The 26,800-nt window shown below is 39.8% G+C and overlaps 1 protein-coding gene and 1 pseudogene across 3 annotated transcripts in view; one reads left to right on the plus strand and one right to left on the minus strand.

The window, feature by feature from the left end:
• Positions 1-4,558: 4,558 nt before the first annotated feature.
• On the plus strand, positions 4,559-9,350 carry LOC145483069 (uncharacterized; annotated as a pseudogene).
• A 4,672-nt stretch (positions 9,351-14,022) lies between these two features.
• LOC145481453 (midasin-like) overlaps positions 14,023-26,800 on the minus strand; it is an 85,244-nt gene continuing 72,466 nt past the window's right edge. For 2 of the 3 annotated variants that reach the window (XM_081459948.1, XM_081459947.1), the window contains exons 83-95: positions 25,242-25,484; positions 24,607-24,785; positions 23,899-23,961; positions 22,744-22,947; positions 22,135-22,254; positions 20,022-20,228; positions 19,446-19,646; positions 18,780-18,988; positions 17,882-18,056; positions 17,190-17,263; positions 16,040-16,154; positions 15,441-15,575; positions 14,023-14,530 (exon numbers count right to left, since the gene is read on the minus strand). In XM_081459948.1, the coding sequence (XP_081316074.1) occupies positions 14,270-14,530; positions 15,441-15,575; positions 16,040-16,154; positions 17,190-17,263; positions 17,882-18,056; positions 18,780-18,988; positions 19,446-19,646; positions 20,022-20,228; positions 22,135-22,254; positions 22,744-22,947; positions 23,899-23,961; positions 24,607-24,785; positions 25,242-25,484 (2,186 nt within the window). In that variant the 3' untranslated portion in view covers positions 14,023-14,269. Of the gene's footprint in view, positions 14,531-15,440; positions 15,576-16,039; positions 16,155-17,189; positions 17,264-17,881; positions 18,057-18,779; positions 18,989-19,445; positions 19,647-20,021; positions 20,229-22,134; positions 22,255-22,743; positions 22,948-23,898; positions 23,962-24,606; positions 24,804-25,241; positions 25,485-26,800 lie in introns of all 3 variants that reach the window. The other variant, XM_081459946.1, reaches the window with a different exon arrangement.

Genomic DNA, 26,800 nt, shown 5'->3' on the forward strand with positions numbered 1-26,800 from the left:
TATAAAAAAACACTTCTGGTTATCGAGGATGGTTGAATCTAAAAAATACTTTCTAAGGAAAAACATAGGTGCTTAGTAGAGAAATAAAAAAAGGGAGAGAGAAAATCCTATTTTCTCTTGGAAAAAATACGTCAAACGATATCATAACGAGCGAAAGAAACTTTTGCTGGAGCATAGAAATTTTGGTTATAGTCAAGTTACATAATTACATTCAAATAAGTCTCTGGTAGTCTTGTGGTAGAAGTGCCTGACTGTTGAGCAGACGGTGGCAAGTTCGACTTCTGTAGGGAAAAATCGGATTGTTTTTCCAAACCACTTGTGTACCAAAAATAGATATAAATTTTATTTTAACCAAATTAGTTTTGCTTTTGATGTGCGTCAAAACTTTAAAGTTGTTCTGCAGGAATAGAAATCGTTCACCAACCCATCAGACACACAGTAGAGATATAATAAATATTTTACTAACCTCGTCTTCTCAGTCCGTACTATAAGTTACAGATCCTCATTTTTTCCTCTTCAATGCACTTGGGCCATCAATCAAGGGGGAAAAACTTGGTCCGTAACTTACAGTGCAGAACCTCCCCCCAGAGGGGGGAAACTCCCATAGAAAAGTGACGGGTGTGCACGTCATACTTTTAAAGGGTTAAAAACAAGGGTTTTGGTAGCTCTAAGCCTCTTAGGGTGTTTAACCTCAAAAGGTCCACAACGAGAATTTTTGCGGTACCTTCACGGTATTGAGCCAAAAAAATATGACAGGAGCTGATGTGTTGTTTTAAAATTCATATCTCTTAGGGGTGAAAAAATTTCAAGAGAAGACCCTTGGTACCTCTTAGGGGTTCTTTCCAAAATTTCCGTTGAGCACCCCTGTCCTATTTATATGGGAGTCCCCCCCCCCCCGCCCCAACCCCAACACTCGACCTTGATTAGTAAGAGGTATGGCCACACATTTATGGTCAAATCACTAAAATTACTTTGACAAGGTTTTGAAGTTTTTTGACGGCATGGTCTAAACCTGAGTTGCTACAGGTATGCCTATTCAAGATTAACGACAACATGAAAATAATGTAAAAGTCTCATTTGCCATTTTACTGCCAAATGCAAAAACTTCTAGCTTTTTTGAATTAACTTAGAACCTTTGCCCGACAAATTACAAGAAGCCGTACAAAAAATATAACGAGAAGCTCCTTTGTAAAATATGCCCGAACTAAATTCAGTTCAGTGCTACAAGACAATCAACCTATGTATGAACAAAATTGCGGCTTCTCAATAACTCTATACTCCATTCTTTTCTGTGATCTACAATACAGAGAACGCCATCAAATTACAATATGCCATACATATGTCCATTTAGTCGCCATAAAATGGGATAAGAAAGCTCATTCACTTACCAAGACGTTGAAAATTCTAGTCAAGTATCATTCTCTCGTTCGTAGGCAGCATGTGGAAAATTTCTCAAGTTGAACGATCGATAGGCATTGTGGGATATTTCTCTCTTACTTAACTTCCTTCCCACCCCACTACAGAGGGGCCTACTCACACGCTACTCAAAACAAAACCTGTCTGAATCAATTCTCAAAAGCCGGGCATCAACTTGTGTTTCCCTTAAGTTTTAGATGCCATGCGGTTCCCTATCTATGTGTTCCTCGACAGCCTGCGGGAAGTTCCATTTCAAGTCTTTCACTTAGCTTTCCCAGGGCATTTCTAACTCTTTCGCCGTACCTTTCGCGTGTGTTTCCCGGTGTCTTGTTTCACACCTTTCCCCTTCTCTTTGCAGTGAGTCCTCTCTTTCCGTCACGCGTTTTCCTTTTTTACCAACGCGTCCCCCTGGATGTGTTCCCTTAAGTCGCGCGTTCATTTCTTGCGGCTTTACCCCCAGGGGGTCTCCCATAGGAAAAGGTCGGGTCTCGCTAAGGGGTATAGATCAAGGATTCTGGTCTCTTTTAGGGCGTTAATGACGAAACCCCTCTATTTTTAGCTGTCGAAGTAGCTTTTAGGGTGCACTCGATCAAAGAAATAATAACGAAACAAACGCTCTTATTTCCGTTTTTAGGCTCGATTTCCGCCGGTCTCTCGACTTCGGTCAACTAACGAGGGCTCCTTTCCTGAAGAGCGGCTGGTAATCGAGCATATTCCGTTTTTACTGGTATCTTTAAGGGGTCAAACAAAGCTCGAGCCGCGCCCGGATTGGTCTCCTTTAGGGGTTTAATTTAAATTTTCCGTTGAGCATCCCCCACATTTTCTTATGGAAGTCCCCCCCCCCCCAGGGGTTTACCCTGGTGCATGATAGCCCTTGTAATTACTGTAGATCAGTTTTAAGAAAACTAAGTATCTAATTTTCCCTTGAGCAGTTGGTCACTCATTTTGGTTGTTAACGTTTGTGTTGTTCAAATGCCGCATATCATGGTTAAAGCTTTAGTAAACAGTACTTAGAGAAAGAATAAACGTCTACGAACATTTAACAAATGAGTTGAAAGTTGCGCCTGACAACTGTACATGTAGTAAGCCACCTTGAACGACCATGGAGACGTCATTGCATTTTTCCGTTTTTTTTTCTTTGTAAATACTTTTAAATGAATAAATTTCATCCAAGCACTTTTTTGTCACATTAGTAAACTTTTAACCTTGAACAACTGAAGTGGTAACACGTCAAACATAACGACAGGTGTGAAAATTTGAAGTTCAATGATTAAACGCTACCAAGCCACTCGTTTTCCACAGTTCTTTCCATCATTTCTCCTTTTATCTTGTGCAAATTTTGCTGCCTCTGCAGACATGTTTGTCGAAATGTTAAATTTCGAGAATTTCGGCGTGTGCCTTGATTGTTCGTGATTTTATTTTGTTACTTTTTGGGGGGGGAGGAGGGCGGTGAGAGATTTCACTATTTGAATACTGTCATGCGACCTGTATCTGATTTCTAAATGAAATAATAAACTGCTTTATTATCCAAGTGCAGCGAATATTGTCCACATAACAATACAAATATACAGCGATATCAGAACAGTTATTTGTACAGTAGAAAACCTGTTTGCCGTGCAGGTCGGCTCGCGCACGCAAAACTGTCACACTCTCCCTCTTTCATTGATAAATTTATTGACCACTGACCATTTATTGAAAACTGAAACGCGAGGAAAAAGTGAAACATGCCGACTGTGAAGCAATAACAGATACTAAAATAAGCCAAAATAAGACTGTGCTAAATACCACAAAATAAGTGAAAGGCCTGTATAGGCTAAAGCGAATTACAAATGTCAGTGTAATTGCTGCTAGCTGGAAATGTTAAACAAGTACTAGTTCTGTCCCTTGAGTTTGATGCATGTTCTGTAGATACATAAAAAGATTCCGTGGATATTCGAAATCGAAAGCGTATCCCATGGAGCGAAAGTCTGATAATTTGGACGTCATTGTTATTTTGAAGGACACCCCGTTTTAGCTGCCAGAGGCTAGAAATTTGAATTTCATTCTGATTTGAATTTCTGATAGAACGGTAAGTACACTAAGTTTAACTTAAGTTTTGAACTAAAGAACTAACGAAAACTGGGTTATCTTTAACATAAACTATGCCATCACATAAAGCAGAAATTTATGACATTTATAAATTGTAATTGCGTCTGAAACAGGGTAAAGAAAATCGCATATCCGGTGACCTAAACGAAGGTATGGCTTTCATGAAGCGTGTCACATACCTCCTCACCAGTTTAGGGGGATATCACCATCCACCGGCCAAAGTTGAAAACTGTCACAAACTACAAAGTAAATCGCGTTATTTAAGTGTCGAAGTGTTCATCACTACTGCACTAGCTGGGGACACGGAAATAAGCCAACAAATATTGTGAATTGAAGAGAAACTTGTTAAAAATCCCAACTGGTTTGAGGCTGATCAGTTGGCTATTCACAAAGCGTGGAGGAGTTGAATTTGGGACCACCAAACACAAATTCCTGTTTTAGCAGGGACCAGTATTCGAGCACGGGACTTCTGGTATACATGTTTGTAGGCACATGTTTGTTTCTTTTTTGTTTTGTTTTGTTTTTTTCAATATACTCTTTTTTGTATTCTCCTCACGCAGTTATTAAGTTAAGAATTCATCTTTGGGTTAATTCTTGCAAAGAAGAATCGAGGAACTCCTGAAACGCTTTATTGGTGAGTGCGTATTATTGTTCGATTTTCGACGAGATAATTTATGTTAATAAACAGAAAGTACAAATGATGATCAATGTTTATGTTGACTTGGGGCAATTCTTGGGAACAGCACAGCCTCTCCACGCTTTCCAAAGATTCAGTTTCTCACTATAGAAGAGTCGGATTTATTAGTTGTGCTTCAGTCTCAACGACGCTTGATTTATTTGTCATGCAAGGTCAGTAGAAAAGCCAAAACTTATGTTGGAACTTAGTGACTGGGTTAGTTAAGGTCCGAACGAAATTCTGCCTACATATAGCTATACAATAGAAAAAAAGTTACATATTGGTTTTAAGTTATCCTCTACTTCTGTTATTGTGAGTTTGCATTAATAATTCATTGTCCTTTCCAAAGGAAGATCTCATTTGCTGATCCAGTCTAAAATGAACAACGTAGACGAAGTTATACAAGTCATCTCAGTTGGACTCGTTGTTGCTGGCTTCCTTCTAAACACCAATCGATTTCTAAAAGGCGTCGAATTATGCAAGGAATGTTTGTTCCTTCTCAAAGACAGAGCAGGTTTAAAAGACGAAAAACTAAGTAAATCATTCTACAAGAGGATAAATTTTACAATGTGGAAGGCTTGTAGTATTATCAGAGATAACACAAGCGCCATAGAATATGCAGACCAACTTCTCCAAATTTACCGTGAAAGTGGCGAAAGACTTGAAGAATATAAGCTGAGCATAGATCTTGTACAAATGTATCGCAATCAAAATAACTACGCGCAAGCAAAATTACTCTCTGAAAAAGCACTCCGAATCAGTAAAGAACTTGGAGATAGAAATAAAGAAGCATCCTGTTACATAATCCTTGGAGAGGTGTTTACATCAGTTGGCGAATATCACAAGGCGAGAGAACATCTCGAGAAATCACTTGCGATCAAGAAAGAAATTGGAGACAGAAATGGAGAAGCAAGCTGTTACACAAACCTTGGAAATGTGTATAGATCAGTTGGCGAATATGACAAGGTGAGAGAACATCTCGAGAAATCACTTGTGATCAAAAAAGAAATTGGAGACAGAAGTGGAGAAGCATGCTGTTACACAAGCCTGGGAAATATGTATAGATTAGTTAGCGAATATAACAAGGCGAGAGAACATCTCGAGAAATCACTTGCGATCAACAAAGAAATTGGAGACAGAAGTGGAGAAGCAGGCTGTTACACAAACCTTGGGATTGTGTATACATCAGTTGGCGAATATAACAAGGCGAGAGAACATCTCGAGAAATCACTTGTGATCTACAAAGAAATTGGAGACAAATATGGAGAAGCATGCTGTTACACAAGCCTGGGAAATATGTATAGATTAGTTGGCGAATATAACAACGCGAGAGAACATCTCGAGAAATCACTTGTCATCAAGAAAGAAATTGGAGACAGAAATGGAGAAGCATGCTGTTACACAAACCTTGGAACTGTGTATATATCAGTTGGCGAATATGACAAGGCGAGAGAACATCTTGAGAAATCACTTGTCATCAAGAAAGAAAGTGGAGACAGAAATGGAGAAGCATGCTGTCACACAAACCTTGGAACTGTGTATATATCAGTTGGCGAATATGACAAGGCGAGAGAACATCTCGAGAAATCTCTTGTCATCAAGAAAAAAATTGGAAACAGAAATGGAGAAGCCTGCTGTCACACAAACCTTGGAGCTGTGTATGCATCAGTTGGCGAATATGACAAGGCGAAAGAACATTTCGAGAAATCACTTGTGATCAACAAAGAAATTGGGGACAGAAATGGAGTAGCGCGCTGTCACACAAACCTTGGAAATGTATATACATCAGTTGGTGAATATGAGGAGGCTAGAGAACATCTCGAGAAAGCACTTTTAATGCACAAAGAAATTAGAGACAAATATGGAGAAGCACGGTGTAACTCAAACCTTGGAAATGTGTATAAATCCGTTGGCGACTATGAGAGGGCATCAGACTACTGGGATAAATCATTGACTATGGGCAAGGAAATTGGTGCCAGATGTACAGTTGCTCTGTCATACCTAAAGCTCGGAGATAAATTTTTGAGGTTTGGAAAGTATAGCAAGGCTAACGAGTGTAATCAGAAAGCACTTGTGATCTTCAGAGAAATTGGAGACAGAGTAGGGGTAGCCAAGTTTTATTTCAATCAAGGAGCTGTGCTTGACTCCATTGCTAACTTGATCAGTGCAAAAGAGTATTTTGAAAAAGCGCTTGCGATAAGCAAAGAAATTGGAAGCAAGCTGCTAGAAGCTTGGGGCTGCTATATCCTTGGACGTTACTTTTTCAGGCAGGCAAAATATGCTAGTGCGGAAGACTATGTGAAGAAGGGACTTACATTAAGTGAAGAGATGGGAGATATTAAAGCACAGTTCCAATCACTCACAATGATGGCAAAGATTAGAATGAACGAAGGAAAGACTCAGGAAGCTATCTCGTATTTCCGTTCTGGTATTGAAATATGCGAGACTATGCATGACTCTCTCCGCGACAACGATCAATTTAAGATATCTTTCTTGGACGACAACATTTTGTGCTACAGACAACTCAGTTGTTTACTCTGCGCAAACGGGAGACCTGGTGAAGGTCTGTGTATTTCTGAGCTTTCGAAGGCCAGGGCTTTGGCAGATTTAATGTCAGCTCGTTACTTTGCGCAGAATAAAATCTCAGCTAATCCTCGAACATGGGTTGGTCTTGAGGGTATCGTGGCCAAAGAATGTAACAGAACCTGTCTGTTCGTCTCATATCATTGTCGCAGCATACATTTGTGGACTCTTAAAGCAACCGGAGTCACACATTTCCAGATGATAAAAGGAAGTGACCTAATTGCTCAAGAAGGATTAGGAGAACATTTGGAAACATTTTTTGACCTCAGAAGTTTTGGCGTTTTACCAGAGGAGCTTTGCGAAGACCGGTCTTTACACAGTTTTCAGATAGAATCCCAATCATGCGAGGAAGATAACCAAGCTGGTTGGCGAATTAGAGACGAAAGTAAAGATAACAAGGACCCAAAATGAACCTACCTATTTCCTACAAACTTATCATCGCTCCTGTGGTGGAATTCCTTGAGGGCCCTGAAATCGTCATTGTTCCTGATCGTGCTTTATACCAAATTCCATTTGCCGCCTTAACTGATGAAAGCGGAAAGTACTTATCAGAGACCTTTAGGATCCGTGTTGTTCCTTCTTTAACAACACTCCAGCTCACTAGCGAAAGTCCAGCAGACTATCACTGTCAGACCGGTGCATTGATAGTGGGAAATCCTGATGTTGGTGAAGTGCATTTTGAAGGACGCCTCAAGGTCATTTCGCGATTACCTTGTGCAGAAAAAGAAGCGAGGATGGTAGGAGAAAAGCTAGGTGTCAAGCCTTTGTTGGGACAGCAAGCGACTAAGCAGGCAGTACTTCAAGGAATGAATTCAGTGGCCCTGATTCGTATCGCCGCACATGGTGATGCAGAAAGAGGAGAAATTGCCCTTGCACCAAGTTTTCGTATTCCTAACGGCATACCTCAAGAAGGACTCTACTTATTGACAATGTCTGACATTTCAAGACTTAAACTGCGAGCTAAGCTGGTAGTCCTTAGCTGTTGCCACAGTGCTCGTGGACAGACAAAAGCTGAGGGAGCTGTTGGAATTGCCCGAGCATTCTTAGGATCTGGCGCACGCTCAGTGTTGGTATCACTATGGGCCCTGGATGACAAACCAACAGAGCAGTTAATGAGTCATTTCTACGATCATCTTGTTGCTGGGGAAAGTGTTGGTGAATCTCTACACGAGGCCATGAAATGGATGAGAAGTAAGGGCTATGGCGTGAACCAATGGACACCTTTTATACTGATTGGAGATGACGTGACATTTGAATTTGGAGAGAGAGGTAAGTGTCAATGAAAACACAAGCTTTTTTTATTTCTAACAAAGGGATCCTGGTATTGGCTCACACATTTCTTAAAAAAAAAGGCTTTATACAGAGATAAAATATACTAGTATTGAGCCAATCACAGCGCGCTCAGAATCTAAGGTATCAAATTCAGTTTAATTCAGACCTCCTGAATTATTAGACTGGTTTGAAGATTAAACCTCTTTTTTGTTAGTTGTTAAAGCATTTACACAATGTAACAAGTAATATTCAAACCTCAACTCCTACATTTCACGAACTTTCAATCTCCAGAATATTGGATACATAGAAACGATAATTAACATTGCTTTTGAAATTAATTAATTAATTAATTAAATATCTCATTAGTTTATTTATTTATGTATTATATGACTGAGAAAATTACTTCATTGTGATTGGCTGAGAACATGTTAATTCTTAATTTGCATTGCTGTGCAAATTAACGGGCGCGCGTTTGCAATTTTCTCACTCATAATAAATGAGTAATCGTATGAAGGCTCGAGCAATTAGAATTTACACTACTCGTGATTTTTTTAAAAATTCCTTCAAATTTTACTCACCTAAGGGCTCGTGCAGTTTTGAGAGAATTTTCAAATATCTCTAATAGTGTAAATCCTTAATTGCACTCGCATTCATATCTTTTTTGTTTTATTGCTTTTATTATTATTTCATATGTCAGGTGTCGAGAAGAACGACCAGGACGGCAGCAAGTGAGAAGTACAAAAAATGTGTTGATCCCTGCGACAGAAAGAAGATTTGAAACTTACTTGGATACTGCAGTGTGCAGCTCAGGAGTGTAGGACGCAAATAACTGCTTAGTATAGGAAATCAGTCTGTTGGAGAAACAGTTAGTCATTAATTGTACGCGTGAACAGATCGGACATTTTAATAATTTCCACTGGCGGCAAGCACGAGTGGAAATTAGGAAAAGTCCAATCTGTTCACAAATACAATTAATCCCTAATTGTTTCGAGGAAAAAATCGATTTCCTTCGATCAGCTTCCAACCAGTCAGAAGCGAGTATTTACGGCAGCAGCAGTATTAAAACAGAAACACCTTAGTGCAAAAGATAATTTTCAGTATACGAAGTTTAGAAAGTGATAGCAATATTGTTGTGGATCTTCGCTGCGAGGATAAGTAATGCAATAGCAAAGTGATGTTTAACTGATAAACCTAATGTTTTACCAGTTATACGTGCTGTAAAACTTTTAAATTATGTCTGACATGAAAAAATACTGATACCTGGTAGCAATTGAAACTAGGATTTTAGAGTAAAATGATGTCAGGGACAACATGTGTTTTTCCTGCCGTTGTTATTTCTCAACAAAGTTTATACAGAACATCTAGGTTTGGTTAGCATTAATATTTTTAAAAATATAAATCTTTTTCACAAAGTAACGTGAACTTTTATCAAACATGAAGCGTCTGCGGTAAATTTGCACACGGAAAGAAAAGGCTATAATCAGTATTTTGAATTTTTCAGATTTTGGTTGAACACTGTACGTGAGAAAGTGAAGTCCAAGTTAATATAGTTGTTACTAGTAAGGGTTACAGTTAGTTTAAGAAGTAGGGATAGTGAAAACGTTGGCCTGTTGCGTAAAGTTACATCAGGTAGATAATTTTACGTTGGAAATTATTCGCTTGACATTTCTTACATTTATCGTGAACATTGTCCTGTTGTCAAAGTAGAATCGAACAATTAACTTTTTCTTGTTCTGTCGATCAGTATGTACTGCTTAGTAAAAAATAACTAGAGCAAAGATAAATCAAAACTGAAAGCAATACAAAAGTTTACGATAACTGCAGAAATTCTCGCGCGCTCATTGGTTAATTTTCATTGTCAATAAGCGGACAGACACATGAATTTATAATGTATGCGATGCGTGAACGAGCGAGAGCGAGGCGAGAGCAGACAATTTGACAATTTGTTATTGTAAAAAAAAAATTGACGATAGTTTTTCATGCGTCTGTCTTGTTATTGACAATGAATTTCGTCATAACATTGTCAAAGTAGTCTGCGGATCCACAGCTACTTTGACAATGTTATGAGGAAATTCATGATCAATAACAGAACAGACGCACGAAAAACAGACGTCAATTTGTTAACTCGAGTCCACCATCAATGTAAAACACTCCTCAGTATTAATTTCGAAGGTCCAGAGGAAAAAAAAAATGCGTCGTCAACGGGAGGAGAAGCACTGAGTTAAATACAAATGTGAAGTTAATAAAGGTAAATAGACTGCTCTGGCGACACTGGAAAATTGGAATTTCGAGAGTTAACTCTTCCTTTATGGTCGAGATAGCATAAGGCTATCGCTTCCAAATTCGCTAGGGCGGCTCATTTACATTCTTACAAATTTAAGTTTATGTAATAAGCTGAGCCTACGTGCCCGCGATTATACGCATGGAGCAGTTTTCCACTTAGGATTTTTTTCGGTTTAGTAACATGTTTCGAGTTTTTATTTGACTAAGACTGGGAGGGAGGACTGCAGACTGGTTTTCACTGGCGCGCAAGCATAAGCATAAATAACATACGCTGCAGGCGCTGGTAATGAAACTGTCCTCACAAAAGGCACTAGTTATCAACATTTTACTGCGTCTGCGCATGTGGGCTTCTGCTCATGCGTTAACGACCTTAGTAACGGCTGCGAAGGAGACAATTGAGAACCAGTCTTAGCTGGATGCGGTCAAGAAATGCTGTCAATCGATCTGTTACTAAAAATTCCATCACTGCTATTTAATTTCTTGCGCTTGCGTTGAAATGCGTAAACGCCGAGAACCATGCCTTAAAATTTTCCCACTAAAAAAAAACGAGGAGGCAAGATGAATCAAGTGTTGCACTGTGATTAGCTGCCCGAGTGGGCTACAATGCCCTCACGGGATTACCTGCTGTGTCCCGCAAAAAATGGTGTTTTTAATGCTCCGTCAGGAAGACTGGATATTGGGCCCGATAATCTTTTGCATCTTTATGGACCTCGACTGCGTTTCCGTTCATAAACTTGCAACAGATAAACTTGGCTTATTATCCTGAAAATGGCGAAACGGTATGCACATTTTCAATGCTAATTCTAAATTCACGGCTGGCGGGAAAACACATTTCGGGTCTTTTGTTCTATTGGCCCATGCTTCGCGAGTTATCCATATTAAGTTGAGTATTTCAAACGAGCAAATGCTCTTCAAGTGGCCCAAAATTCGAGAAAATTTTGCTTTTTTGCTCTCAACCATCTTAAAATAATTTGATCGTTTATAATAACGCAGGTGTTCGGCGCAAATTTTAACGGCGAATTAGGCTTCAAGCCTCAGACTCCAGCAGATCGTTAGTTCTCGGGGTGACGGAATGGAGTTTACATGTAAATGATAGCTGAGAATTGATCAAAATTTGAACTGTCAGCTGACAAATAATGGGGTTTTTAACTTACGGCTGAGATCTAAAATGCGCAAAGTTTACTGACAACTGAGAAATGCGCTGAAATTTTACCTGGTAGCTGAGAAATCACCGAAACTTTAACAGAGAAACGAGATTCCAGCACCGCTTTCCAAACCCCTCGCATTGTAATCAGCAAAACGGAACTCAGCTCGTCAGATGTAGCAAAGTCATACGAATAGCTGATGACGTAAGTTAATTCGGGGGAATCCCTTCGATCCAGTTTATTATGTTACCACCAAAAACGAAACGTACCTTGCTCATTAACTTAATACGAGGGATTCCCTTCTGTAGATGGTATTTATAACCTTTATTATGTGGCTTGTTTCTGTAGCCGATATAACGCGCGCTCTAATTGGCTAATTGTAGGGCATTATTCTCCCGTAATGCCCACGGGCCGATTACGGGCTTGCAAAAACAAGGCAAACAGCCATATAATAAACAACTTATTAATCTCGAATGTTCGGTCTCTATGGGAATATCTCAAATCTCAAGGCCTCGGTCTGAGATTTTCCCGTAAAGACAATCACTCTCGGTTAATAAGTAATAAATATCACATGGCCACTCACAAGATTAATTCTCACTCCATTTAAACCTGCGACCGGTGCTTCCGGTGAAAAGAAGAAAACTGTGAAACTGTGTCACTCATTTGAAGGCCCTGATGGTAGACCAGCTCTTGTGGCACTTCAAACAACTTCTGAGAACGTGACACATCTGAGTTCACTTTCTGAATCAGTTTCACTTTTTAGAGGAAGAGGGAATCGGATTATTATTAAGGAGCTTCAGCAAACACATACGGCAATGCGGTAATGAGAAAACTTTGCACATGATAATATAAACCTTGGTACAAGCCGTAATCTGCACAACAGCAACGTCAAATAAGCCACGTTCGATATATCCATATTCTAACATGTCTCCGAGGCTTTCGTGTCAAAACTGTAAATTTTTTAAGTTTCTTTTTCTCTCAATTTCCAAAACAGACTTGGATACAAAGAAAACAACACCAAATAGAGAAGTTTGTCCTGAAAGCTTCGGAGCCATGTTATAATATTGATATATCGAACGTGGCCTATTACCAAAATATCTTATTTTGAAAGAAGTCAACCATGAGGACTAATTTTTTTCCGTTTCCTTTTGGAGTTAAACGCTTTCTTTGCGTATTCAGCAGGAGCTAGTTCTTTAAAAGCCGGTGACACTGAATACATCAGGGTAATTCTTAATAATCAAGTAAAACGTAAATTCACTTTATAGTACGCGTTGTTCTTGGCATCGCCGTCGTCAATGCATGAGATTCCAGCTCCGTATTGCGTGTAATGTATCAAACACGAAAAACCGTGTTTGACCACATTCCCAAACACCAAGAAGAGAGTTGAAAATACGACGCGTAGCGAATTTTATTATATAAACACCAATGAAATGTCACGTGAGCTTTCGCGCGAAAACATATCTTCACACGTGAAAATAACGTTATCTTCACAAGTGAAAAGATCAACGTTGCTATGGTTACATGATGAATCGCGCCTTTCGCATCTCTAAAGTGAAATGGTTTAGTATTTCATTCGTGTTAAACTAATAAATAGAACATTACATGACCGCTTGGAGAAACGAAATTTATCTTCCAGTGTTTTACGAGTGAACGTAGCGAACGAGTGAAAATTTTTTTCAAAAACGCGTATCTCCGCGCGGCCATCTAATACCTCTATATATTGGAAGAATTTCGAGCTGTAAGAAATGTGGTCAAACACGGTTTTTCGCGTTTGATGTATCTTCTCAGGTCGAAACTAAAATAGTGCCAAGCATTTATGTCGGATATACGATGCAACATTTACAGTAACACATCAGTCAACACAAACGTTCAGCAACTGACCAGCATCTAAACGTGGACTATCAAAGTCTGCTTTAATTTAGAGGTCAAATTATTTTAGGTATTGAACAAATGTAGATTAGGGTTTGTTGTTTGGTTTATGAAAAGCTTGTTACAAAGGAATTGTATTCTGAGTTAAACGCTTATCTCGCACCAATCTTTTTACCTGACTCTGTTACAAAGAGATATTCTATTTTTTATTTTACTCATCTTTGCTCCATTGCGTTGATCTCCTTAGCAATTTTCATTTCATTTCATATTTATCTTCGCGCATTTTTTCGTTTTGACTTGGTAGTGACGTCATGGAACCGCCAGAACGTCGTGGCATATATTTTAACAAAAATGGTTTTAAATGATTTAATTTAAACTAGTAATTTCATTGTGACCAATTTGTTAACATAAGTTGATTTTATTTTACCGAGGATCTTCTCAACGGTATGTATATTAATTAATAACCCGCAGATTTTTACAAAAGCGGGGGGACAAAGGAAATCTGGGAATGACCGGAAGAATAGCTTGGCTTGGACCCAAGACCGCGCGTTCGTCCACTCTTTCAATCAAAACAAGATGGCGTCCAGGAAGCAAGCAGAGCTCTGCAGACTACGGTACAACAAGCATAGAGGATGAAAACCTCGCACGTAAACCACAGGCTCATTTAACTACCGAAAATCCTGCATCTTCCATAATCCATACCAGCGGTTGTTTGCAGACATTGCTAAGGAACATCAGCGATTCCCATGCAACATGCTGTGAGACTTGCCAACTTGTGATTTCCTAATTGGACAACACGAGTATGAAATTGAACAAGTGATCTTCTTGATATTCGTTTTACGGCAATCTGGTATTCTGACATCAGTCCAGTCCCAGATTGCAAGCCTCTTTCGCTCTCTTCAGGTCCTCGCGCATTTTACACTAAAAGCTTTCGCTATCAATCCATACTAGACACCAGTTCAAACCACTGCCTTAGTGCGTCACTCAGGGTCAGCGGCAATGCGTTGATGTCTCTGAGAATGATGTAAAATGGAAAAGGGAACTGTTCCATGTAGGATTTGATTTCTGGCAATTTTCCCGGACGAAATATCGGCACTCTGATGTCAAGTACGGAGTCCTTGTTAGCCGGGTTGTCAAGAATCACAAAGACCATAAATATTGTGGCCTCTCTTGCAATTCGAACGGCCTTCTGTACAGTCTACAGGGAGAAACACAGTCGAGAGTAAATTATTTTGATTTTGATTTTTCTTTCCTTCATGTTCATCATCATCATCATAGCAATCAAATCAGAGTACTTTGAAAAATTTCAAACCAAATATAAAATAAACCACGTGTCATTTCGAATTTCTGAAGGCTTTCGGAAATGTTTCTATTCAGTGAAATATCTTCAAACTTAATAAACTTGTTAATTTTAAAAGATATTTCATCGGCTAATAGGTTTCATTCAACACTGGAAATAAGCAATGTAATATATCGTAAGCAATAACTATATTAGTAGCGGAGTGCTCTCAAAAAAGGAGGGTTTATTTCTTAATTGATTAAATTTTATACGCAGTTAAGCCTCTATTAAGCAGCCACCTGTTGAGTGGCCTCTTCCCATTTTCCTGAGCAATGTAGTATATCGAAAGCAATAACTATAACAGAAGCAGAGTGACCTTTAAAACAATAAAAATGAAAAAGAGAGTTCATTTCTTAATTCATTAAATTCTATATACAGTTGATCCTCTATTAACCAGCCACCTGTTAAGTAGGCACAACCCTCTGTTAAGCGAAAGCAGTAACTATAACAGAAGCGGAGTGACCTTTAAAAAATAAAAATGAAAAAGAGAGTGCATTTCTTAATTCATTAAATGTCATGTACAGTTGAAACTCTATTAACCAGCCACCTGTTAAGTAGGCACAACCCGCTGATAAGCGGCCACTTTCCATTTCCTCGAGGGTGGCCGCTTAATAGGGATTCAACTGTAAGCGGGACTTCTCCAATTTAAACCTTCAAGAGGCTAGCCACGATCAGTTTAAGGCAGCATGTATGACGCCAATGTTCTTTGAAAACCTTTAACTTTGAAAACATTTTAAGTTATTCTGAGTTTCAAGGCTGTTTTACCAACCTCCATGCCCTCCAGGAATATGCCCCTGCCATCAGACACAATGAGCAACAGTTGAGAGGTGTCACGTCTCATCCGGGGGGACAAAGGAAGCCGTGAATGCGCTGAGAGCATCAGACTTGTGCACGTGTCTAGGAGCTAAAAACGTTCAAAGTTCATCACAAGGAAAATTTGTCATCCATCACAATACTTAAATTTACAGCTTTCTTGAATCTGTTTGGAGTGTCCTATTTTCACTTTTTTCATTTATTTCCGTTTGAGAAGTTTTATACACCTTATTCCAAAATGGCCGCCATTTTAGTGTTGTTTTGTTTGCTTGAAAATTAGCCCTTGTTGCCTCGTTCAAGGGAAAACTTTCTTTTGAATTTCGAGTTTAAGAACGAGGCAACAAGGGGTAATTTGAAGGCAAACAAAAGAACACTAAAATGGCGCCCATTTTGGAATAGGGTATATGGTATTTCAAAATGAACGTTAGATAATCGATTATGAATATTTCTTACAAAATGGCAAGATACCTAAGGTTCTTGTATCATGCCCTCTGCCTTAGCAAAAACAAAAATTCACAAAATCAAAATAGGTAGGAAGTCAAACTCGTTACTTACTTGCGCTATTTTGGTTTTCTTTTGATCGAAGGTAAATTGCTGTAAGATTCTTGCTCCAGAGTGGTCTGTGAACGGTTCGTGAAATGGATGCAACAGGCGGACAGTCTCTCCAAAGCTACAACAAAACAGTCCAAATGGTAGTAAAACGCCCGAGAATTCACTGAGCGTCGGACACAAGTTAACATTTAAATATTCTGAAAACCGTCTGTTACGCTAGCCAGCTAAACCATATACAAAACAAACTTCACTGTTCCCCAAGGGACCGGTCATTGAGTAATTTGTTATATGGCAAAACAAATGGGTCAAACCGGTGGAAAACAAATAATCACTTTATTGACAAATGACGTGCAACAGCGGTCAACATTTCGCGGGTAACAGTGAACTGTTTCTTGTTTGACGTCGTCGTCGTTTTCGAAATGATCCCCGCTCATGGCATTTGGCGAGAAACAGTTTCATTGTTAGATGTCATGTGACCATGAACTAGCCAATGAATGGGCGCGCTGTAGCGGAAAAAACGTCAGCTATGTAACAATATTCACTAACAAAGGTAGATGCGCCACTGAAAGACTTACGTGCAACAGGAAACACCTGCACGGGCGAAATATCCATTCCGCCGAAATTTATTCCGTTTTCTGCAGCACTAAGTGACTAGAAGTATCTCCATTCCCTCTCAAATTTGATGCTAGTCCATCACAGGGTTATACCAAGCATTAGAATGAGGCACCGTTAGAACAAAGTGATTTGCCCAAGAACACAACGCAATGATCCCGGCCAGCGGTCGGACCGCTCGCTGAGATGTGCACAGCACTAACTGCTAACGCCTCCCTCCCACAGCGTGCCAAAAAGGAGCATGAAAACGAAGACAAGAGTGAACGACAACAGGCCGTTTTGAGTTACCTTGTGCCTCTGTTTCAAAACGAGTTTCCGTGAAAATCCTTTTATATGAAAATGAGTCAAAGCTTCTGCCGGTTTACATGAAAAATGAACCTTTAGGTGGAAAACGTTTTCATATCAATGGTTTCCCACAAGACTCGTTTTGACACAGAGGCAAAAGGCAACTCAGAAATGACGGATCACACGCCAAAAGCTACGCGTTATGAGGAATAAACTACATACCTTAGATAAAGACAAACAAATGAACTGCACTGACCTACACACACCCAAGTCACCAGCCTCCAGTCTGGTTAATGCATTGCTGATCACTGCCAAGGACTCAAACGCCAGCTAAAATAATGCAATAAATAATGGAGAAAAAACAGTGATCGAGCTGCTTAGCAAGAGTTTTATTGGTTACTGCAAATACCGTGTTAATATAAACACTAAAAAACAAACACTCCATGCTGTTTTCGAAGAGTATTTGAAGCGATGGTCCTCCCTTAGGGAGACGCAAGAATCGTTGAATGTGAATAAGAGATTTTTCAAAAATGTTCATTGTTATAGCCCTGGACCGGGTTGTTCGAAAGGTGGATAACGCTATTCATCGGATAAATCACTAGCCAGCGGATAGCGTGGTTTGTTTTGTTAACAGTTATCCACTGGATGTACGGGTTATTGACTAAGTGTGAGGTCAAGATGGCTGGATATTGGCCGAGTTCTTTTTTTGCGCGTTAATGGACCGAGACGGAGTGGAGGTCCATAAACTCACGGATTTGATTCATCTTGCCCGCTCATGGAGCTAGCCATATAATAAAGCGATATACCCGATATATCCAGACTTCGAACAACCGAGGCCTGAAGGGTGGTTAACTTTCCCTCACAGACTTCGAGTAGACACTAAACAAATGTTCAGCCTGTTCATTGTTTGTCACCTGTTTCCAGTAGTTGTTGGTTTCTTCCTCTTACCTGTTTAGAGTGGTTATCATTCATACTGGAAGAATCGTCCACAGCCAACATGATCTGGTACTGCCTCTTACTAGGCTTAGTTCTCCTCAGCCAGATCTTGTCCTTGCGGAACTGACTGGCGATGTAAGAGATCACCTTCCTCATGTTTAACCTTTTCCCCGACCGGTAATCTCCCCTACAAGAATCAACATGTGTAAGAAACCTGACCCTAAATAACTCGGTTATACCCCCGCCGGAAGTCCCGCAGTTAGAACACCCTAAGCCCTTCCATAAGATAAATTCACAACACTCGTCAAGTAGTTGGCAACATCCTTCTCGAATGTGAGCTCAGCTCACGTTAATGTTTGTTTTCTCCAGCATTAAACGTTCCCGTCACAAGTTCAAAATGCTGATTCTCCTTTACAATTCTTACACATTTCATTCAATGAGAGTTGTGAGAATTTGGAGTTTTCTTCTCTTTTCTGTTGCACAAGGTACTCATATTGTGGTGAATAGTTAGATTGGAGAAAATGAACCCTCACCTAATCCTATAAATGTCTCGACCAAAGAAAGTATCAATGATTTCTCGGACCAAGAATGGAAGATTTTTCTGAATTCGAAACAAAAGACAACCTCACAAGGTAGACCCAAATTTCACCGTTCCTCTCTGATCCCGAAATTTATGTAAATCTCAGTTCAATGGTTCTTTGCATTGCCTGGAGGCTTTTTCAGAAAATTTTGGGACCCACTAACTTCTGGTCCAAAATAAGCAGAATTGCTACCAGTTTTTATTTTATTTTAAATTTATTTTTGTACACTTCAAGTTTTGGTATGAGTACAAATAAAGTTATTGTTGTTGTTGTTTTTGTTGTTGTTGTTGTTGTTGTTGAATAGGAAGCGTCCTTTGCAAATAACGTACTTGAGTTTCGTAGCTAATGAAGGTTCTAGCACCAGTCGCAACTGTTCACACAACTCCTGAGAAAGACTGGAGGTGAGAAGCTCGTACTTGCGCCAGACCTCTTGTGCGACTCGCTGTTCGTCGGCCGTACCTCGGTCCATGTTGCTCCACTCTGCCAACTGATGTTCGAGATCTGACCTTAACTTCTCAGGATCCAGCGATGATATGTCCTTCAAGAAGGAAGAAAGTTGCTTAAATATTTGCAAGGACTGTTACACGTTTAATAGTTAAGGTTTCAATGGAAAAACATTTTGATAAAGGTGACACGTTCATTGTGTTGCGAGCGTTACACAAAAATCTGAACCCTGACAGGATTCAAACCCAGGACCTTCCAGATACCGCCCAGATAACGGCCCAGATTCTGCTCTGATCACAGAGCTACGGAGCTAGGCCATTGTAGCAGGCTCATATGTGACACGCATCCTGCATACTGCAAGGATCGACAATGCCGAGAGCATCATGAGCGTAACGAAAGATTAAAAAAAATTGAGCTCGGTGAATAAATATTAAAGACGAAATGTTCATTATGTTACAAGCGTGGAACTTTCATTATTTTAAACATGAAAGAAATCAGAAAATGCCATTCTAAGACGCGATATAGCGTATTAACAAACACTCAGGTCTTACCAGTCTCTCAAACGCCAGCGCCATATCAGAAGAGTGATAAGTACTGCGCATGCGCTCAGCTGTCATTTCTTCACCATCATTAGTTTCCATGTCATCCTCACGAGACTCACTCTCAGCTCCATCGCTTCCATCTTCATTATCTGCTGTTATTTGAGACTTGATTGGCGGTGGTAGTCGAGATTGCTGTGGTTTGTCTGGCGTCTAAAGAGATATCACACAGTAAGAAAATCGATCTTTGCTACTTGTAATTTCCCTGAGCTCCTGGTTTCGTTTTTCTTGCCAAGTAGGACTGCAGAAAAAGCCGATGAGCTGTAACACATATCATCAACCCTTCAATCGCCTTGTTTTCTCTGTACACAATCACATTTATCACAAACTATGCTACACCTCATTTCAAATAACATTTCGTACATACAGCCAAAGCAACAGACACCATTTTTGAAAAAACCTCAATTCTCAGAGACCAGAATCCAACTGACAAAGATAATTCTTGTTTTTCAACCTACCGCCCCCTCCCCCTCTTTCCCTGCTTCCCCTCATCACTGACATGTTTGATTGCAAAATCGCACCACTTACAGGAAGTTCATCATTCTCTTCCAACAAAGTAGATTTCATTTCCTCTTCCTCTTCGTCTTCTCCATCGCTATGCATATCGGGAAAGTGTGCCTTTTCTTGCTCTTTAGCTTGATCAGCGGTTGCACTATCCAGAGTCTGCGCATCGTGAGACGATGGATCTTCATTTTGCATGTGCTGGAAGAGATCTTGACTTGTTGCCTTGTTCGCCTGAGCAAGTAAAGAAAATAAACGAGAGTTCAACTCGCCGCCAGGAGTTCCTCGTGGATTTCTGTCGCTTTCGACTTTCCTATCTGGCGCCATATCAGGCCAACGAAAAGAAGGAAGGAAGTAGCCTCAATGTCGATTAAGGGGAAAAGATGTAAAAGATGTTCTCTTGAATTACAAGGATCACAGAAGAAAAGGAAAGCAAACGAAACAACAATATGTAAAAGAAGCTGCGAGCTATACATTTTACGGTCAACATTAAAATAAGATTATCCTTTGTGCTTTTCATACCTTAAGCTCAGTCAGTTTTTTTCTTAACATAATAGCGTCGCGCACAAATGACGTCACGAAAATTTAATCCCGCGCTACTTCTCTGAGAGCGACGTATGGAGCAACGGCGCTCGTGAGCTCTTCAGCGCGATACTCAGCGATTTATTTTGCTATTCCATAGCCTCTCTAGCTCAAAATGTTGGAGAAAACCCACGACATGTACGTTGGAATAATAACAATAATAATAATAATAATAATTATAATTATAATTATAACAACAATAATAATAATAATAATAATAATAATAATAATAATGAGTTTGAAGGATGGCGGCAAAATATGATGGGCCTCTCATGTATATGTGAAAGCTGTTTATGAATACACTCTCTACCTCCATAGCAGAAAAAATACCATTGCTGTACCCGACATTCAGGTGTGTCACTCACAAGAAAGCTAGCAATCCAGCAAAGAAATACCTTAAAGAAATACCGTAGATACCTTCCAATTCGTTGCCTTGCCGTGATGAAACTCGCCCGCTCTGTCTTCGCATATAAAAAGAAAAGTTTCAGCCCGCGCTATTTATGTTACACCTATCGCGCCAAACATAGCTATGAAATAGAGGCAGTTGAGGTCTGCTAACAGTCACAGATTTGTTCATATGGTCGGATAAATGGCTCTATTAAAATCTTGGTTCTCCAAATTGATTTATTGTAATTCTATTAAATTTTAGATCTTTTTATGTTTTTTTTTCCTTTTACGCCTCGCATGGGATACTTTCGCGTTCGCGCAATCCCTTTTTGTCTTTACATTTTATTTCTTATTGATTCCCTATATATGTACATATTTACCTATGAGACCAATAAAGTTGATAGACAAATTGATGGTTCATTGCACAGTACACCTGATTCAGCCATGAATTTGGAATTGTCTCAGGGATAATAATTATATCCTCCTACTCTATCGTATTCGTTTGAGTGGACGGCTCGGGTTGTCAAAGTTGGGAATTTCTGGCAATAAGTCAGCTGATGAGTCTTCTCTTCAAGACCAGGATAAACAGCAGATAAGTTTCTTCGTAATACGTTTCTCTGTGAAGTATTCTGATCGGCTAGTCGCAACCGCCGCCTTGAAAGTTCTCGACTTCCAATTCCTGAAGGTTTTGGGATCTGTCCGACAGTCACTGCGGCTTTGTAAGATCCTCGTGCAAGATTTGTGACATTTAGGTTCTGGACACCTTGAATCCGTTTTACATTACCCACGGCAGCAGTGTTTCCTTTCTAACATCACTTCAGCTAACCAAAGACCTAGATCACCAATCTTTTCTTTTTTTTGCCTGATTTTCTGGTCTAGAAGACAACGCGCTCATACAAACCTTCTACCGGACTGTAATTCTTGTCTGAGTCATGTGGGGGGTCTCTGGTGATGTAATCTATTTTTAGAAACTGTGCGCGACACTATTTGCTGGTCAGTGTCGTCTTTTTCCGAAATGATCGTGTCCCTTGTATTCATAACCAGAAACGTTTCCACGTAAAAAAAAGGGCAAAAATAATTTAGTCACTATCGAGATGACAAGCTGCAAGGATACATTCAATTGTTGAACGAAAAACACGATATGTTGTTTGTATCCAAAGACACTGTTTACCTCCGCTCCAGGCCCCTGCTCTGTTTTATCCACAGTCTTAAGTCTCTTGTGAGTGGTTTCGTCCATGGAGCCCAGTGTTCTATCAGACCTTGCGCGGTTCATCTGCTTTCTCTGACGAGACTGTTGGAATTTAGAACGAAGAACATCAACAACTGTACTAGAACCTACCCAGTTTAAGCACGTATTCTCTGTTGTCTTTTTCGCACTCTTCTTTTAATGGTACGTCCAAGAGATTGCTGATAGTTCTCTTTCTTTTCCTAACCTACTTTCTGGCCAAGGTATAAGTATTGCAAATATAAATGAAGAGAAATGAGCCATTGATAACTCTGATAGCATTTAATAGACACGACGCAGTGTCGGTTGAACATCTATTTTCGTTTCAAGTATGTATATATGTATATATCATTCACGCTGGTGTAAAAGTTAAAATAGTAAAGAACACCAACTTAAATTCCTTAAAGGAACCTTCACGACTGGAGGTCGTACTTATGCACTGTATTGGTTTCATCACATTTGTAGCAACTTTCGCAGTTTAACGAGTTTCAAAGTAAATTTTTAAGCGCAGCTGGACCAATAAGAAAGGAATATGATGAGACTTTCCTCACTAACCTGTTGATTGGTGTCAGCAGGGGCCTGGACAGTGCTCTGACGTGACTCCCCGTGGTGTCCCTCGTTGCTAGGTGCTTCAGCTCGCCCCACTCCCTGCTCTTCACTACCTTCTGTGGACTCAGATTGGCCAGCGGTAATATCAGATTGTTCTCCAGTTCCCTCGCCTTCTCCAGAATCCTCTACGGCCTGGACGTTATCTTGAGACTGGAAATAAAAATGTTGAAAAAGATGACTGACCGGGTATCTCATTTGTGGCACACCTAACGATCTACAACAATTTGGAATTCAACTTCTTAAACTCATTAATAATTCATCTAGTTTAAACAAAGGAAATCATGACCGTGACGGTGTTTGGATATATCATCTTAATTAGCATAGATTTTTACGATTTTATTCCTCTGTATTCTCCTTAGCTTTAGTTTCGATTGAAAAGAAACTCAAACACTCAAGACAGTGTTTGACCACATTTCCAAACACCTCAAAGTTCGTGAAAAATACTCCGCTACGCGTCGTATTTTCAACTCCCTTCTCGGTGTTTGGAAATGTGGTCAAACACGGTCTTTCGTGTTTGATATATTACTTGACTTTCTCTTTGTGAAATGAAAACCTGGAATCGCTATTGAAAGCACAAGAAGCATAATTAGCCTATCAAAACTTGACGACCTGTGACTGGTACTACGCGCGGGAAGAATCACGTGATCCAAGGAAGATTGGTTTTGTTTTGGGACCTGATTGGTTAAAAGTATCTTTCTATGATTGGATGAGGCCTGCTTTGCACGAGGTCTTTAATCTTTTATGTAAATCTACTAGCGTTCTATCACGAATGCCGTTCTCTGATTGGTTACACCACTCACCATCTATTCTGTGATAGATAGAGTAGCGTAGCAGTGTGCGCTTGTTAACAGAATGACGGCCGCTTCTTTGCGTTTTCGAGGTGTCTGTGAAGAGTTTTTAGATAAAGTTTAGAACGACTAGTAGATTTATACCAAAACAATTAGATTATTCGCTCTCGATTTCTATGCGTGATAGAAATCTCGAGCTCATAATCGAATTGTTTAACAGTTTCAAACCAAGGCAAGTACATGATTACATGATTACATGATTAATGGTATAAGTTAAATTACCAGAACGCTTTACTTTATGATCTAATCTGACCTGACTATCTGCATTTGTTTTCCAGTCTTCTTGATCAGTCTCAGCAACAGCATCTTCTTCTTCCTGAGAAGAATAAACATTTAGGTCAGATTTAGATTAGGCAACCACTCTTCAGGGGAACACGAAGAAAAAGCAAAATAAGCGCGACGAACGTTTGAAAGAATGGTGTACCTCGTACTGTTAAGTTACAGTTATCAGACTAGTTACAAGACCAGTTGAAACCCCAGTCTCTCATTAGACGCAAAATATGTGGCATTGTATTTTTTGTGCAAATCTGCCCGGGCCACTTTCATGCCTTCTTGCATGGGATATAAACCAGTGTGAAGTTCTGCCTACCTTGCATACATTTTGGGATGCCCGGTGTACCTTGGGTCGCCCCGACTAACTGAGTCTCCAAGGTTGCCTTAAACCAAAATTTGTCAAAATCCTCTTCCTGATCTTTCTGTTTCAAGATTGATACCTTCAACCCAGATACAATGATTCACGAGCAAATGGCACGTTGGGAACAAATGGGACGATAATTATAGACAGTTTTCTCAAGAACTGCCTCTCAAAGTGGACACCGGTGCGACCACATTTCTGAGACCGCTTATAGGAGGTATAAAGGTATGAGGAAGTGTCGCTAGTGAAGGTTTGATTATTTCTGTTCCACAACGCTTCATCAGAAACTGCATACCTCCTCAATGATAAAACTTGATATCCACTTACCTTGGGACTCTCTCCCTCATCTTGTTTCTCACTGCCCTCCATTCCTTCTGTCCTCTCCTCGTCTGCCATTTGTCCTTCTTCTTCATCTTCCCTGGCGTCCATTTCCTGGTCATTTGCTCCCTCTCCTGTATTCGCTTCATCATCGTCAATGTCTTCCATTTCCATTTCTTCTCCTAGATCTATGGAGACAGAAAAGTCTAAAATGGACAGGCAAATTGAGTTTTTCCATAACAAGCACAGTAACGCTTTCAACGCGTTTCTGAATAATTACCCTTAACTCGCAATCAAACGAAATATATCCACTAACAAAAACACGTTTTGGGTGTTAAAAACCACACAAATGTCACAGGTCAAACATTGCTTAACGTAACAAAATGAACGGAGCGAAAAAAAACAGAGTCAATCATTAAATCCATCAATTTATTTTGAGTGATTAGGTCCATTTACGCCATAGAAAATGGCTTGAATGGACATAGCATGGTTTCTATCTGCTGGATAGTTAATCCGAACACGGGTTAAATTCTCACGCAGCTCAGCCGTCAACTTCTATATATGGAACCTTCTATAATGGAATGAAAAGCGAGATACCAGCGCTGCAACTGCATTGAGAAATTTAAAAAAATAGCGTTGCCTACCTTCACTTCCTTCGTTCCCCTCCTCATCAAGCTGCAGATCATCTGGTAGATCCAGGTTAGCAGGTTCGTATGTCTCAGGGAACCCTTCTTGTTCTTGCTGACCAGTATCTTCCTGGTCATCTTCTCGTTCATCACTCAAGTTTCCTTCCTGATCTTCGTCAGCTTGATTGAGTTTCTCGTCATTTTGATCTTCATCAGCACCTGGTTGCTGATCGCTTTTTTCTTTACTTTCCTCTGCAGATCCTGTTTTTATGTAAACGTAACATGCATTGTTAAGATGCAGTGTAACAAAAAAAGACTGCAACAAGAAAAGAAACTGTATTTCCCCTAAGGAACAACTAGCGTTCAAAACGATATGATTTCTTTGCTTTAGCCGTCGTTTCCATCTAAGTGTGAACACATCATATCAAAGCAAGCTCTAAATGGGTGTCCAACGTTGTATGATTGGTCATCAGCCATTCAGGTGAAGTTTGGCCACGCTCAAAGTAGAGGACAGTCGGTATTGTTTAAAACCATTTTTCAAAATTCGATAAACGACAACTACTGTGTGTGAAACCATGAGAGTTTGCGTTACGATCTGTGAAATATCAAATCAGTGATGACGAGTGACGTGTTCACACTTAGATACAACCGACGATATGGGCCTGAAGCCAATTTAGACTAACCTCGGCTGCCAAGCGTTATAAGGTAACGGTTACCTCATCAAATCCAGGTTCATGAAATAAATAGGGAGTTTAAGAAACCACGACGGCGACGCCGAGGACAATGTCGATTAAAAACGAATTTATATTCTGCCTAGGAATCTCGCGATACTCTGAAGTCGTTTTCTTTGTTTCTTTTGTCAAAACTGTCACGAAACTGAACATGCAACCCAAAGTTAAATTCAGAACAGACATTTAAAAAATTAGCCGTCGTGGTTCACGTTCTCCAGACAACGCAAAATTTGGCCATTTCACGTTGTTGTTTTGCAGAGGACGGCAAAGAAATGTACCAAGAATTATAACGCACGTGCACAGCCATTGTTTTGCTCATATTGAACTCTTTGTTTAGCGACGTTGCCGTTGCCGTTGTGGTTTTCTTAAACTCCTGGGAGTTTACGAAACCACGACGGCGACGCCGAGGACACCGTCGATTAAAAAATGAATTTATACTTTACCTCCGAATCTCCGGTACTCTAAAGTCATTTACTTTGTTTATCACTGTCAAAACTATCACAAAACTAAATCCGGAACACAGCGATAAATACTGAAATAAAAATTTAAAAAATTAGCCGTCGTGGTTCACGTTCTCCAGACAACACAAAATTTGCTCTTTTCACGTTGTTGTCTTGCAGAGGAGGGCAAAGAAATGTACCAAGAATTATAACGCACTCCCTATTAGGGAGTTTAAGAAACCACGACGGCAACGGCAACGGGAACGTCACCGTCACCGAACAAAAGAATCAATTCGCCGGCTAATTTTTTTAAATTGTTATTTCAAATTTATCGCAGTGTTCCCGATTTAGTTTCTCGATAGTTTTGACAGTGATAAACAAAGTAAATGACTTTAGAGTATCGCGA

The sequence above is a fragment of the Orbicella franksi genome, chromosome 3 (genome assembly GCF_964199315.1).
Source record: "Orbicella franksi chromosome 3, jaOrbFran1.1, whole genome shotgun sequence".
Lineage (NCBI taxonomy): Eukaryota > Metazoa > Cnidaria > Anthozoa > Scleractinia > Merulinidae > Orbicella > Orbicella franksi.